This window comes from Aquarana catesbeiana, linkage group LG02 (assembly GCF_042186555.1).
Source record: "Aquarana catesbeiana isolate 2022-GZ linkage group LG02, ASM4218655v1, whole genome shotgun sequence".
Classification (NCBI taxonomy): domain Eukaryota; kingdom Metazoa; phylum Chordata; class Amphibia; order Anura; family Ranidae; genus Aquarana; species Aquarana catesbeiana.
In genome coordinates this window covers 562,867,221-562,883,338 of record NC_133325.1, presented here as the reverse complement: position 1 = coordinate 562,883,338, position 16,118 = coordinate 562,867,221, and the positions used below count along the sequence as shown (strand labels likewise).

The following is a 16,118-nucleotide window of genomic DNA, read 5'->3' as shown; positions in this document are numbered from 1 at the left end:
CATCCTTGCACATCATAGCTCCCATTCGGGGAAATGTCTAATTACTCTCTGTGCTGACCCAGAATCTTTGCCTCTTCCTATACGGCCTTTGCTTCATGCCTATAAGCATGCTAGTCAAAAGCTGCATTTTCTCTTCAAACATAGGCAGCTGTGTTCAAATGGAAAATGCAGTGCTTGACCAGAAACGCCTGAATTTGACCTGCTTTGTCAGCAGTATCAATGCACCTTAATAGGACAAGCTGCTTCCAAAGAAATGCAGCGCAATACAAAGCAGATCAAATTCAGCCCCTCAACTGCAACATGTATTGCTCAATTAAGGTCAATGGGATTTTGCTGACCTGCATTTGACTTGCATTCTAAACGCACATCGAAGTCAAGAAAACAGCACCTATCAACATGAGCCGTAAATGTAGCTGGCAAGGGAGGAGCAAAGAGGAACACTTAAGCCCCATACACACGATCAGAATATCGTACAAAAAAGACTGCTTTTGAAGCGATCATACGATAATCTGATTGTTAGTACACAGCTTTTGTCCGAAATTTTCTGAAGGGACAAACATGAACATTTTTATGGTATGATACCAGATTTTTTGTTTATTCAGTACAGTTTTTGTCTGAAAATACAATACACATACATTACATCACTTCCGAATTTTTATTATGTCTTATGAGAAATTTTCATAATTTAGTAACCTATTTGTTTTCGATATGGAGTCTAGCACGCAAAAACAAAATGGACAATCATTCGTCTGATAATCATATCGTGTGTACTAGGCTTTAGAGTTTTACTTAAGTGACAGTCTGCTCGGACCGCTGACATTACATCCAAGATAGTGACACCCAATAACATTCCCAGGGCTTAGGAAGACTCGGGTGTCTACATAAGATAGGCTTTTACAATAAATACAATAAATACATTTAGAGCACATATAATCTTATGGGAGGATTTTTGTTAAAATGAGTAGTCTGATGATAGGATCTCTTTGATTGTACATTTTCAAACCCATTCATCTTGGTAGTGTATTCTGCTACCTACTCAAGTATTTCTTACCCCTCTCAAAATAATTTTTTACAACACTTTTTTACTGAAATACACGTTATGAAAAGCAGCTTTTAAATCTGTCAAAGTAAGACTCTTTAAAAATTTGAAAATGTATTGCTTTAGCACATATTAATAATATTATAAAGCTGTCCTTCTAGGAAATGCCCAATTTATTCACACCAGCCCAGTCATAATGGCAGGAAGCATCATTGGATTGTGTGTGAAAAGCCATTGCTATACAAGCATTGCATTTGGATTTTGTAGTTGTGCAAATAACATTTTTAAGTTATACCATGGTATATTATGCAGGGCATTTAAAAAGAATAACATTTATTTTCCCTTATTCATATTTTTTCCCTGTGTATTTCTCTCATACTTCATCATTATTGAATGTTTCCTGCATCTCACAAACTTTTGTTATTAGTTCTTTTCTAATCACACCTTTTTCCTTTTTTTACAGATATCTGTGTCAGGAGGTGGCCTACCACCAGTAAGCACACTGACAAATATCCATAGTCTGTCCCACTCAGTCCATCACAATTCCCAACAATCACAAAACCTTATCATGGCACCCATATCTGGAGTCATGGCAATAACGCAAAGTAAGTTGGCAAGAGGATTTGTATCAAACTTGCCTTTTGCTTGGTGCTAGACTAGATATATCTCAGAGCGTTATTTTTTTTTACAGTTTCATGTTGTTTTCAGAAATATTTGAGTTGGAAAAATAAACCTTCACATACTAAGGCTGGCCATAGACGGATTGAAATTGTACCGGTTTAGCAGGAACCGTCCAAATTTCAATCCATCTATTGGCAGGCTGGTTGTACCAAAGATCGACTTCAGTACAGCCTGTTGGGTTTTTTTCATGCGATCACTGCTGGCGGTTAAAGCTGACAGCAGTGATCATTGTATTCTACTGGCTGAGAAACCTGTCAAATCAAGCATTTTTCTTACCTTAAACCTGTGGTTGTATGGCTTGGTATTGGTCTGTCAGTGCAGCATTGCCTTGCAGTAATGTGCAATTCTGATGTCCAGAACACAGACAATTTTAAATAACTTTTAACCAGCTTTGAAATGCTGCTGGATCAAGGAAACCTATCAACTCTTTTTCATATACATATACAGTAAATATACAAACTGTTGCTGGTAAATTATCTGAATCCATTAAACTATTTTTCTGATCTAATGCTGTGTCAAGTGGTGAAAGTTGATATAAAATTGCCCTGTTAATGGGCAGCAATATTCAGAGATTTTGATTAAAGGGTAACTTTAGCATGCAATATTTTCAGTAAGACATTTTGAGTTATTACTGTAATGTTTACATGACAATAACTTTGCTTTGCAGTTCACATGTGATTGTGTTTTGTATATACAGTGCTTTGAAAAAGTATTCATAACCCTTGAAATTTTCTACATTTTGTCATGTTACAACCAAACATGTAAATGTATTTTTGGGGATTTTATGTGATAGACCAGCACAAAGTGGCACATAATTGTGAAGTCGAAGGAAAATGATAAATGATTTTCCAATTTCTTTACGAATAAATATTTGAAAAGTGTAGCGTGCATTTGTATTCAGCCCCCTTTATTCTTATACCCCTAACTAAAATCTAGTGGAACCAATCGCCTTCAGAAGTCACCTATTTAGTAAATAGAGTCCACCTGTGTGTAATTTAATCTCAGTATAAATACAGCTGTTCTGTGTAGCCCTCAGAGAACCTTAGTGAAGGCCTCATGAAGGCCAAGGAACACTCCAGACAGATCAGGGATAAAGTTGTGGAGAAGTTTAAAGCAGGGTTGGGTTCTAAAAAAATATCCCAAGCTTTGAACATCTCATGGAGAACTGTTCAATCTATCATCCGAAAACGGAAAGAGTATGGCACAACTGCAAATCTACCAAGACACAGCGGTCCACGTAAACTGACAGGCCGGCAAGGAGAGCATTAATCATAGAAGCAGCCAAGAGGCCCATTATAACTCTGGAGGAGCTGCAGAGATCCACAGCTTAGGTGGGAGAATCTTTCCATAGGACAACTATTAGCCATGCATTCCACAAACTGGCCTTTATGGTAGAGTGGCAAGAAGAAAGCCATTGTTGAAAGAAACCCATAAGAAGTCCCATTTGCAGTTTGCAAGAAGCCATGTGGGGAACACAGAAAACATGTGTAAGAAGGTGCTCTGGTCAAATGAGACCAAAATTTAACTTTTTGGCCTAAAAGCAAAACGCCATGTGTGGCAGAAAACTAACACTGCACATTACCCTGAACACACCATCCCCACCGTCAAACATGGTGGTGGCAGCATCATGTTATTTGGATGCTTTTCTTCAGCAAGGACAGGGAAGCTGGTCAGAGTTGTTGGGAAGATGGATGAAGCCAAATACAGGGCAATCTTAGAAGAAAACTTGTTAGAGTTTGCAAAAGACTTGATACTGGGGCGGAGGTTCACCTTCCAGCAGGACAATGACTCTAAACATACAGCCAAAGCTACAGTGGAATGGTTTCGATCAAAGCATATTCATGTGTTAGAATGGCCCAGTCAAAGTCCAGACCTAAGAGCCCTTTTACACTGAAAGCACCCGGGCGTCGGCAGTGAAGCACTGCTATTTTTAACGGCGCTTTACCGCCATTTTAGTGGCACTATTCGGCTGCTAGCCGGGTGGTTTTAACCCCCGCTAGCGGGCGAAAAAGAGTTAAAACCGCCCGCTAAACGCCGCCGCAGCAACGATTTTCCAGCAGATCGGCGGGGCTGCCCATTGATTTCAATAGGCAGGAGCGCTTTAGGAGTGGTGTATTCACCGCTCCTACAGCGCTGCAAAGAAGCTGCTTGCTAGACTTTTTGTGACGCCCTACCAGTGCATCGCCCCAGTGTGAAAGCACTTGATTGCAGCTGGGGCTTTTTTTCAGGCGCTTTACAAGCGCAATTTTTAGCGCTTAAGCGCCTGAAAAACACCTCCAGTGTGAAAGGGGTCTAAATCCAATTGAGAATCTTTGGCAAGACTTGAAATTTGCTGTTCACAGACGCTCTCCATCCAATCTGACAGAGCTTGAGCTATTTTGCAAAGAAAAATGGGCAGAAATGTCACTCTCTAGATGTGCAAAGCTGGTAGAAACATCCCCAAAAAGACTTGCAGCTGTAATTGCAGTGAAAGGTGGTTCTACAAAGTATTGACTCAGGCCGACTGAATACAAATGTACGCTACGCTTTTTACATATTTATTTGTACAACATTACACAACCATTTATCATTTTCCTTCCACTTCACCATTATGTGCCACTTTGTGCTGGTCTAGCACATAAAATCCCAATAAAATACATTTCAATTTTTTGGTTGTAACATGACAAAATGTGGAAAATTTCAAGGGCACTGTAGTTTAGGCAGCCCATATACTCATCATGTTTTTTCATTCAGCCAGCAGGTTGAATGAAAAATAAAATATCAAATTCCCCTTCCACACATTCAATGTGGATGAGTTAATCCTCCAGCTATGTTATTGTGTTCTGATGGTGGGGAGCCGTGGCCACTGTCAGAATACAATGATCAGTGTTGCTGGCTATAGCTGGCGGCACTGATCGATTAGAAAAACTTGACAGGCTGCCCATACATGGACTGAATCGAAGTTGTTCAACCTGAACCTGAAGCTCATCCCTAGTCATTTCTTTGGGAGTTCCAGATCTTTCTGACTGGCCACAGTCAATTAGATAACCTGTCAAGGTGCTTTTGGTTCCCTTTGAGATAAACAGAACAACCACATATGTTCTCCCTTTTAGAATAAGGAATAAGAAAGGTCAAGGCCTTCTGTATTTAAAGGTCAATTCCAGAAAGGAAAAATGCTTCCTTAAAAAAAGCAGTTGTTCATAGCCAATCCTCCCCTGGCACTCTCCTCTACTCCTCTACACTCAGACAGTAGTATGTCCCTCAGAATCCTCATGTCCAATGCAGGGCTCTGAGCACTGCGTTGTACTTGATGATGTCAGATGACTTACAACTGCCTGAGCATAAGGGAGAAGATGCTGCAAGAACCAGTTTTATGGCCCAAAGGGAGCCTGCGGGAGTGGAGAAAAAGGTAAGTAAAACTGCTTTTTGTGGCCCTCTCGACCGCAAGCATTTTACCCTTGCAGTGTGAGGGCAGCCTTAATACCCCGTATGAAATGTATACAATCTTCAGTTGTATTTGACTGCAATCATTCTCATTTCAACAATATATTTTAATAATCCTGTGACATTCTTGTCTCCAGATTTGAACACTAGTCAGGCACAGACTGTTCCTGTCATCAACAGTGTTGCCGGAAGCCTAGCAGCTTTACAGTCGGTGCAGTTTTCAAATCAGTTGCACAGCCCGCATCAGCAACATATCATGCAAACATCTTCTGGTCACATGGCACAACAACCATTTATGGCCACAATGACTCATCTTCAGAATTCACACAGTAAGTACTGTGCTCAGACAATGTTATTGCCCTTTCTAGGAATTGTATTCATAAGCAGAACATTTGTACCAGATCTGCCTGATGTTTGTATTTTACTTTGTGCTTGCTTATTTGAGATACAGTGTTATGGCACGGAGTTCATGTAAAACAGGAGATAACCTATATTTATTTCTCAATCTTGTGGTGTTTGAGATCTACAGTGATCTTGCTTGTAACTAGAGAAGGGCGAACAGTTCGGCTCGGGCATAAGTTCGGGCCGAACTTTGGTTGTTCGGATATTCGGGCAAACACCAAACAATATGCGGGGTTCGGGGCAAATTCAAAAGCCGCCGGAACACCGTTAAAGTCTAATACGCTAATATGAAAAATCAAAAGTGCTAATTTTAAAGGCTTATATGCCAGTTATTGTCATAAAAAGTGTTTGGGGACCTGATTCCTGCTCCAGGGGACATGTATCAATGCAAATTTTTTTTCTAAAAACGGCCAGCAGTGATTTTTTTAATGCTTAAAGTGAAAGAATAAAAATGAAATATTCCTTTAAATATCATGCCTGGGGGGTGTCTATAGTATGCCTGTAAAGTGGTGCATTTTTCCCATGTTTAGAACAGTACTGCAGCAAAATGACATTTCTAAAGGAAAAATTGTCATTTAAAACTGATAGCGGCTGTAATGAATTGTTGGGTCTCTGCAATATAGATAAAACTCATTGAAAAAATGGGGTCCCCCCCCCAGTCCATTACCAGGCCCTTTGGGTCAGGTATGAAAATTAAGGGGAACCCCGAACCAAATTTTTTTTTTAAATTGCTTTGAGGTTTCCTTAAAATCCATACCAGGCCCTTCAGGTCTGGTATGAATATTAAGGAGACCCGCCAAATAAAAAAAAAATGGCGTAGGGGTCCCCCCTTTTTTTTAAACTTTTTTTGCATTGATACATGTCCCCTGAGGCAGGACCCAGGTCCCCAAACACTTTTTATGACAATAACTTTCATATAAGCCTTTAAACTTTTGATTATTTATGTTCGTGTTCGATAGACTTTAACGGTGTTCGTGTGTTCTTGCCAAATTTTTTGGCCTGTTCGGATGTTCTGGTGCGAATCGAACCGGGGGGTGTTCGGCTCATCCTTACTTGTAACTAGACATTGGTCGTAAAATGGTCGTACTGGGTGACAATGTTATTTCTGTACCGTATTTCCCTGCAGGCATTGGAAACAAACAATCTTTTGGGGGAAATAACTAGTGTACATATGATAGGTACATATCATGTGATTAAGGTGCCCAAGGGCGGCTGGATCATACCTATTTCTGGGTGCCTTGTATGAGCTACACTTTGTATATCAAAGAATAGTAAATGGCTTTATCAAAAGCATCTGCCATAAAGGATTGGGCAAGAAAAGGAATGGATTTGCCCAATCCATTTGAATTATATACTCTAAATATTTTGCAAATATCAGATCACATTTATCATGAGTATTAATAAATCTACAATATATACATTCAGTCTCAAATTCTTGTTCCTTTTGAACTTACATAACCTTTCAAAGACATAAAAAAGTGAATGTTTTGCATAGAGCATCTGAGATAAAAGGAAGACGCTGGAAAAATAGAAATTTCACTTACTAATATTGGTGATTATTTTTAATGTCAATAAGGCAACGATCCCTTAGTGACCCAAAATGTCACTGGCCACATTTAAAGTATAACTAAAGGCAAAACTTTTTTTTCTTTTAGTTTTGCATTAGAGTGCAGAAAGATTAGAGTGCTTGTCAGGATTTATTGCTGTCTGTGCTCCCATTAAGGAGATTCACCTTCTCTATTTGGCCTGTTTACCAATATCATTGAAAGTGAACGTAAATGAAAATCCTAAATTTTGGGTTGTCCCCAGAAAAGTAATAGAGGGGAAATCTTCCAATGGGGACACTAGTTCTAGTGACCTGGGGGGCCCTAAGGGATTCTCTTAATTTGCAGGGAATTCCTCTCACTTCCTGCTTGGCTAGGGGATAAGAAATGAAGGGAAATCTCTGCAATGGGACACAGATGGCAAAAAAAAAAAAAAAAATCTGACAGGGGTTATAACTCTCTCTTACTGTATTTAAAATGAAAGAAAAATGTTTTGCCTATAGTTCTACTTTAAGTCAGTTGGGCCAGGTTCACATATATCCATGTCTTTTTTTCTGTCTTTTCGCGCTTTCTTGAACATATGTTGTAGCACATTTTCATTCTTTTTTGGGAATGACAGCACGTGGAAATGCACAGAAAATCGGAAATGTCTTATTTTCATCAACGCACTACAAGAAAGCAAACAGATGTGAATTGCCTCAATGGATTAATCTAAACTGCACATAAAACCTCAAAGGTCTGAGTCAGGCCTAGAGCACATATTCACAATATACATTTATGAGCCATTTAGTTGCAAAGGATTAGTTACTATCTTTTTTGACATATATACAGTAGATAAATATTCTTCTCATGTATTTACTTTTTATTGATTAAAAACTATTAATTAATGACCAATAATAATGATCTAGGAAAAAAAGTTTTTTCAATAAACAGTGCTTATTTTAGCAGTGTTTACAGACAATATTTTTTTTTTGATAAAGACGAGTGAGTTGATTTCCAAATTTGGATTATTCGGGAAACCTCACTTTTTCTTTGGTGTATAGTGGGTTTTCATTTAGCCTGAATGTGTGTAGATTTGTTTCATCTGAGGAGAGCAGTTCCTAAACCCAAGACCACCAGGTTTTAGAAACAGTTGCTGAATTGTATAGATTCCCAAATCAGTTTGCTAATGATTTCCAGTGGCCTAGGTATAAAACAAAAATAAAATAAAAAACATTACAGATCTTCCATTTGTGCTATGAGTCTTTTATTAGCAAGATTTATTTCCGTGCAAACATTTTTATTTTAAAAATAATTCTGTCAATATGATAATTATTGGTTGGATCATGTGGGCAGTAAATAAAACATTTTACCCTATACTGTTTTATGCACAGCCAGGGATTCCAACATTTCCTGGGGTTTTCAAAATGTTGAAAACCCAAGTTGTGGCTCATCTTCAGCTGTACCACATTGCTTTAGAGAAAGGCTCCCTGGGGCATTTGTAGAAAATGACAGCTCAAGTAGGCCATGTCAATTTGAGGGAACCGATGGCTGTACACAGAAGAACTTTTAGAGTCTGTTTAAAATGTCTTTAAAAAAATGAGCATTTTAACTCACTGAAGGTAACATTTCTACTATTTTTTTATACTGCACCTTGTAGTGTGTTTGAGATTATTTTGATGTTTCTCATGAAGATATCTGTGTATTTTGATGGATGGGCTCACCCTTGTTCTTCTTGTGTCTTTTGATGTCCATAGTGTATGCACACAAGCAGGAACCTCCCCAGTATTCACACACATCCCGGTTTCCCTCAACCATGGTTGTCACAGATACTGGCAGCATCAGCACGTTATCAAGCATGTCTTCCAGTAAACAGGTGGGTTGCACATAGAGTTGGTCATGAGTTTTACATTCTTCTGAGCACTTGCTAATCGTTTTTTTTTTTTTTTTTGTGCAAAACTGAAGTACACATTAAAGCACAACTTCTGATGACTGTTTTTTTTATAGTTTTGGACATAGCTAGGATGTATTGGAACCTTTGTTTTAGTTATGTTTTTTTAGTAACTGAAACGGTCGCCAATAAAAAAACTACAGCATTGTAGGTGACTGAATACAGACAATGTTGTTTTACCTTGAGTTTTTGTATTTTCATTTGCATATTGCAAGTTGAGCAATATAGATACAATATAACAATTTTGATATAGAATTATAAAAAATGAATACATATCATCCCCTACAAACTAGAGGAATGAGAAGAGATTGGGAATTTTAGCACAGTTTTCCGGTGTTTTCTATTGTTATATGGAGATAGGCTTGCTGGTATTGGCTAAACATCAGGTTGTTTGGTCTAATTATTCACAGATTAGCAGCCGGTGGCAGGCATACATAGCTCTGCCATGGACATTATAGGGACTGCGCTGAAGATGGGCGTAGCTTGTAAAGAGTAACTTGTACTTGTCATTGAGTAGGGAATGTCAAAAACTTTTCAACCCAGTTAAACTTAATAAGGTACAGCATAAAATGTCAATAAGCTGATGTTGTCTAGACTACGAAGGTGGTTTATAGAAGTAGATGTTGTCTGTTATTTTTACCTTAAATATGAAGACAATTTAATTCGGCCTTAGCTGCTACACATTCATTGAAGCAGTAATTATTGGGAGTTGTGACATCTTAACGGGCTGAATCCTAATGTACTTGGATTAGATAATTATGTTCTGCATCTATAGGACTTGTTTCAACAAGCATCAAAGTCAGCTCGGGCAAGATGAATAATTAATCAGGCCTGGTTAGGGCTGAGCGCCCACCAGATGGATTGATAAGCTTTTTCAAGGAAATAGTATTCCATGGAGCCTTGATTTGCTTGATTGCCTGACTGATTATGATTTGTGGGGTTAGATAAATGTTTTTCTCTTGACTACAAAGAGTGGGAAATGCAAAAAGGAATCGACGAGGAATACATGGAATTACATTTTCATTACTGGCTCTGCCAGACAGGGGCAACATTAAATAAACCATCCTTTTATTATTCACCCATTATATTTGGGCATTTGGCCAAAATAATTTTTGTTAACTGATCCCAAGAACCATCAAATCCTTTCAGTGTTTAAATGTAAATCCCAACTCCAATCAAAACTTTTTTTTAGTTTGGAATAGAGTAGAGATGGTTTATAACATTTTTCATATTATTATTGTGCTCTGTGTCCCCAATGGGGGATTCGCTCACTTCCCATCCTAGGAACAACGGGACAGAGATATAAGAATAAATATCTCCCAACAAGAGCAGCAAAAACAGTTTGTAGTAGTGTGGAGAAAAGTTTAAACTAAAAGTCTGATAGAAGTTTTAACCCCAAATGGATTAAAAACTTAAAATAAAAAAAAATCCACTGGAATTGGGGTTTTATATCCAATGCTTGCATTGTTATATAAGTCAAAAACACATGATCATTACCTTTGTAAATACTTGATAACTATATTATTTACTTAAAGTCAATGTTCTTCTTGTTGGACAACTACTATTATGATCATGACCTCCCAAGCACATGACTATACTAGGGGCCTATTAGAGGAGAACTCTGTGTTTGAGTATCTCTTTCACGTCACTGCCTATTGTTTCACCTGAAAACAATGCATTTTTATAACTGTTCACAAAGTCCAATACATAAAGGAACACATTTGGAACTTAACTATGAAGTTTCATGAAATATTAAGTGATAACTAATGGCAACTGTAGGTCATATACAGTATTAGTCTTATGCCCTGTACACACGGTCGGACATTGATCGGACATTCCGACAACAAAATCCATGGATTTTTTCCGACGGATGTTTACTCAAACTTGTCTTGCATACACACGGTCACACAAAGTTGTCGGAAAATCCGATCATTCTAAATGCGGTGACGTAAAACACGTACGTCGGGACTATAAATGGGGCAGTAGCCAATAGCTTTCATCTCTTAATTTATTCTGAGCATGCGTGGCACTTTTTGCGTCGGATTGTGTACACACGATCGGAATTTCCGACAACGGATTTTGTTGTTGGAAAATTTTATATCCTGCTCTCAAACTTTGTGTGTCGGAAATTCCGATAGAAAATGTGTGATGGAGCATACACACAGTCAGAATTTCCGACAACAAGGTCCTATCACACATTTTCCGTCGGAAAATCCTACCGTGTGTACAGGGTTATTTTTTACACAACAAAAATGACTGACTGATTGCTACAAATAAAATGTTAATAACATCTTCATAGATACATTTCTCTTGGCTTTTTAAATTACTTTATCATAAAAAGCAACCACTTGTGTATTTGGTGTCGCCAACCTTAAGTGTTAAACAGACACAGTACAAACAGCATTTTAGCAAGTACAATCTTAGAAAGATTCATAATGACTACCAAAAGCTTAAGGCCAATGTACAATGCAGACTTTATTATATCTACAAATGTAGATCCCTAAATTTCTAATGCCGTGATAAAACGCATTTTTCTTATCTATGTTGACAATACAATGCAATATCATCCAGTGCAATTATATATTCAGACACTAAATACCATGTCTTAATGGTGTGCAATACTATATGTGTGTCTTCTTATCTTACTAACAATGTTTGTTCTTCATACACCAAAAATCTAAAAGTTTGCAGTTTTTTTTCTCTCTGCTTGATCTCTTACAGACTTTATTAGCAAATATTACAGATCACAGTCCCAAAGCAATAAAGTTTTATACCTAAAGTAAATTCTACATTTTGGTAATGCTTTTAAAGCTGTTTGTGTGCATATTATAGTTGTGCTGTTCAAAGCCTACAGGCCTTCGTTCTGTAGTTGTGTATACAGTAAAGGGTAAATGTCCATATTCCATGGCCAAGTAGCTCTGTCATAAAATTCATTTGTGGTGCAATAAAATTATTTTGCTAAATTAGGGTAATATATCATAATTAAATGTCGTTTCTGAAAGACTTTTTTTTCTGTTGCAGTGCCCTTTGCAAGCCTGGTGATATCCTGCTGCACTTAACTTTCTATGTTAGCAATATGGACATTTTCTCTGAACTTTACAAACAATGGTAACATCTCGGACTTTCAGTTGTTACTATATGAAATTGATTGAAGATCCATTTCAGATGTGAACCACTAAGAACTGGAGAGGAAGACTCTCTGAACAAGGGGAAAAGCCTGTGCATTCTCACTCATCTCATGACAATACTTGATTTTCAGTCATCTTCCCAGGTAATTTGAAGGCTTTCCTGAGTTGTGTGACCCAGCCATGACACGTAGATGGAGTGTGATAAAATGCAATTACTTATACATAGGAGAGACTGCAAACCTGTGTGGTGCATACAGACTGCTGCTGGAACATTGCCATAGAAACTGGAAATTCTGGAGCCGAAAACTGTGTACAAAGCTGAACTGAGCCATTGTAAATGTTTAAATAAGTGAACGATTGCTGTAGAAGTGAATTTGTTTAATAGCTGTAAATTGTAAAAAAAAAGTGCAATTATTTTGTACATAATGCATAAATATAATGTTTTGGTTGTTTTTAAAGGAAAGGTCAAACATCCAAGTAAAAGGAAGCATTTGATCAACATACACAAAGCCATGGGATGAATTTGCAGTGTTGCACAATAAAATGTATTCCAGTGTGGTATATTGTATGCAGTACAGTCCATGACATCATCCTGGGACTGATTTGTAAAAACAGGAGGAAAAGAAAAACGAAGGTTTGTAGATAGGGAAAAAAGATTTGGGACCTCCTTTGACTGGTTGTTATAACCAAATCTTTTCCTTTTCTCAGGTCTTTGTAAATCAGGCCCATTGCTATTATTGTAAACTGTAGGTGACACAAGGGCACACTGGGGAATTTACTTTTTTTTTTTATGCATTCATCAAACCCTACGTTGCATCAGAGAACAAGACATTTGTACATAAATACAACAAGCATAACATTAGTTTACCACTACAGGCAGTCCCCGAGTTACAAACACAATAAGGACTGTAGGTTTGTTCGTAAGTCGAAGTTGTTCTTAAGTCGCAACACTGCATTTGTAAGTGTAACTTCCGGTCGGAACACTGCATTCATAAGTGTTTGTAAGTGTAACTGCCGCCTGTGCATGGATGTGAGATGTTCCGGGCGCTTGTTATTTTATCTGGGGCATAGTACGGCAGTGTGGGATGTGTCCGGATGTGCTCGAAAGGTATCCAGGACCAGTGTGGCGCACAAGTGGCGGCATTTGAGGCCGTTCGTAAGTAGGAGTCATTTGTAACTCGGGTATTCATAACTCGGGGACTTCCTGTAATGTAAATAATCACTTTCCCATAAAAATTGAATGTAATAATCAATACTTGCTGTCACTGCCTTATCATACTCCCTTAAAAATTCTGTTAGATGAATATTAGTATTCTGGTCATGTTGATATTTTATTTCTTTACTTCTAAACACTAAAGGGTCAGTTCACACAGCTGAGCCCAATGAAATTTTAAAATTACAGTCACGTGACTAATATAAAGATCCTTCTCTAGTTATCCTTCTCAAAGTTAAAGCTTTGTGAAATGAGCCTTAAAGTGGTTGTAAAGGCTAAAGGTTTTTTTTTTTTTTTTTTTTTACCTTAATGCATTCTCTGCATTAAGGTAAAAAAACCTTTTACATGCAACTCCCCCCTTACACTCCCCAAATACTTACCTGAGCCCAATCTTGATCCAGCGCTGTTCCTGAGAGCAACAGCACTGCTCACACTTTCCCTCCCCCCTGGACTCAGTCAGAGCAGCCAGAGCCATTGGCTCTTGCTTACAAAGATATAAAGATAAGGCTGATTGGAGTATCTTGCAGAGTGCTAGCCCTGGCCCGCCTCCATGGGAAACTTGGTGCAGCCATTTCTTTCTTCTTTCCATTGGCTCTTGCTGTTGCAAATCAAATCCAGGGACAAGGGAGCCAGGGATGGGGCCGAGCCACACAGCACAGCTGGGGATTGAGCCCACATGAGTGCTTCCATAGCAAGTGGCTTGCTATGGGGGCACTTGGAAGGCAGGAGGAGCACCAGTGGGGGACCCCAGAAGGGAAGGATCAGTGCTCCTCTGTGCAAAAGCATTGCACAGAGCAGGTAAGTATAACATTTTTTTTATTTTAAAAGAAAAAAACCTTTACAATCACTTTAAGTCATCTAGCTGGAGAAGCTGGTCTATAATATATTAAAAATACTGAATGATGGCTTTTGTTGAAAGGGTGTTATGGAGAGTGAAGTTGTGTGGAAAATGATATACAATCTTTATAAGTGCTACAGATCTTTTTTTTTTTTTTTTAAAGAGGTTTGCCACTTTTATCATGAAAATAGAAAACCTTACCTCTCACTTAGATCACAGGGATTGATTGGCCTGCTGCAGAAACAGCCTAGAGGAGTGCCCTATGGTGCTCCACATCATGGAGCAAATGAATTGGGTTTATTATTTTTTTTTTTTTAGCTTAAAGTTCAAAACTCCTTCAGACCTGAGTTTAGATGTTCAGATGTTAAAGGTGAAACAGAAATAAAAAATAGGATTTGAATAATTATTTTCAATCTACGTCATCTAGCATATGCTTTCATTACTTCAGCAGTCTTCCACCAGAGCCATCACTATATCCATTCAAATTTTCTGAATATGTTGCCAAATTCCATTTAGATAATTGTAACCAGTAAATGCAGAACAATGAACTAAAAGTAAATGTACTATTGGAAACATTTTAAACTGTATTTATAGGAACTGTAACAGCTTTACCTGCTATGATGTACAACTGAGTTGAAATTTTGTGGAGAGTCAACACTAATGAATTTGTCCCTAGATAAGAGTGGCATGAGAAAGAGACCTCTGTAATTTCATGCCACCTGACCACAAAACACATGATTGCAACTGTGAAGTGGGCTTGTGTGTCATGTGACTGTTCTCATTAATGGCTATCCAGCCACTTCGCCTCATTAAACAAGGCAGCAACTTCATCCAATTGTGTTTAGAGGACCAACAGTCTATATACATCATCAAATTAGTGATTTGGAACAAAGGTCAGCTAAAGCCCCAGTTCACATGTCTAAGAGGAAGTGGGAAAGGAAGGGGGGAAATAAATATACACACCCATTACAAACTAAATTGTAGGCCGTTGGTGGTTGCCTTTGTCTACTGGATTTAGACTTTGTCAGACTACATGATACAACCATGTTCATTTAATTACAGACAGTATTATTTAAGATTTCCTTGTGATTTTTATAGCGCATTTGTAACTGTACCATACATGCAGATCATTTTTTATATACAGCAGTATTAATTTAATGTTAACTTTTTGTTTCATTGCAATATGTGATACAATTTATGTTTCCAATGATACATCAAACATAGTGTTGGCACTGGACAAATTCTTCCCAAGATAGATTTTTGGCTAAATTTATTCTGTGTTAAAGTGGCAAAGAACAAGATGTCTCAAAGTCAGCCCACCAAACGTACTGCCAAAGATCCCATTTTTTTAAGGGAAGGAAGAATTCACACAATGATTTTTTGTAATATATTGTTTGTAATAAATTACAGCCAATCCTTGTTTTTTAAATCATATTTATATTTGTTGTAAAGTCAATTTTTTTCAAGTAAACTGAAAAGATATATAAATTATTGTGTGTACACTTATTATTTTTAATGGTTGCTGGTGAAGTCCAAAAGTGGAACTAAAATGTTTATTCTCAATACATGACAAAAGCATTGGGAAATCAAATAATACATTTATTTAGAAATAAAAAAAATTAAATTGTTTTAAGAGATGATTTCCTTTTGTAAAGTAAAAGTAAAGAGTGCAATTTCTGGTGCATTTGTGCATGGAGGCCAATCGGCAGAAGCTGATTGGTTTCTATACAGAACGGCACCAGATTTTTGCACTCTCCAATTTTAAATCAACCCTGATATTATATTTTCAGAAGGCATAGATTTTAAATCATAATTTGAACATTTACCTACAGTATAATGTTGGATGTATTCTTTTCACTTGCTTACAGATATTGCAAGGCTTCAACACCTTTTCCAGTTTTTGATCTTTGACTATGATGC

The 16,118-nt window shown here is 37.7% G+C and overlaps 1 protein-coding gene across 2 annotated transcripts in view; it reads left to right on the top strand.

The window, feature by feature from the left end:
• HNF1B (HNF1 homeobox B) overlaps positions 1-15,686 on the top strand; it is an 85,379-nt gene extending 69,693 nt beyond the window's left edge. For both annotated transcript variants that reach the window (XM_073616055.1, XM_073616054.1), the window contains exons 6-9: positions 1,503-1,644; positions 5,281-5,472; positions 8,826-8,944; positions 12,041-15,686. In XM_073616055.1, coding sequence (XP_073472156.1) covers positions 1,503-1,644; positions 5,281-5,472; positions 8,826-8,944; positions 12,041-12,061 — 474 coding nt within the window. In that variant the 3' untranslated portion in view covers positions 12,062-15,686. The remainder of the gene's footprint in view (positions 1-1,502; positions 1,645-5,280; positions 5,473-8,825; positions 8,945-12,040) is intronic.
• The last annotated feature ends 432 nt before the right edge of the window (positions 15,687-16,118 follow it).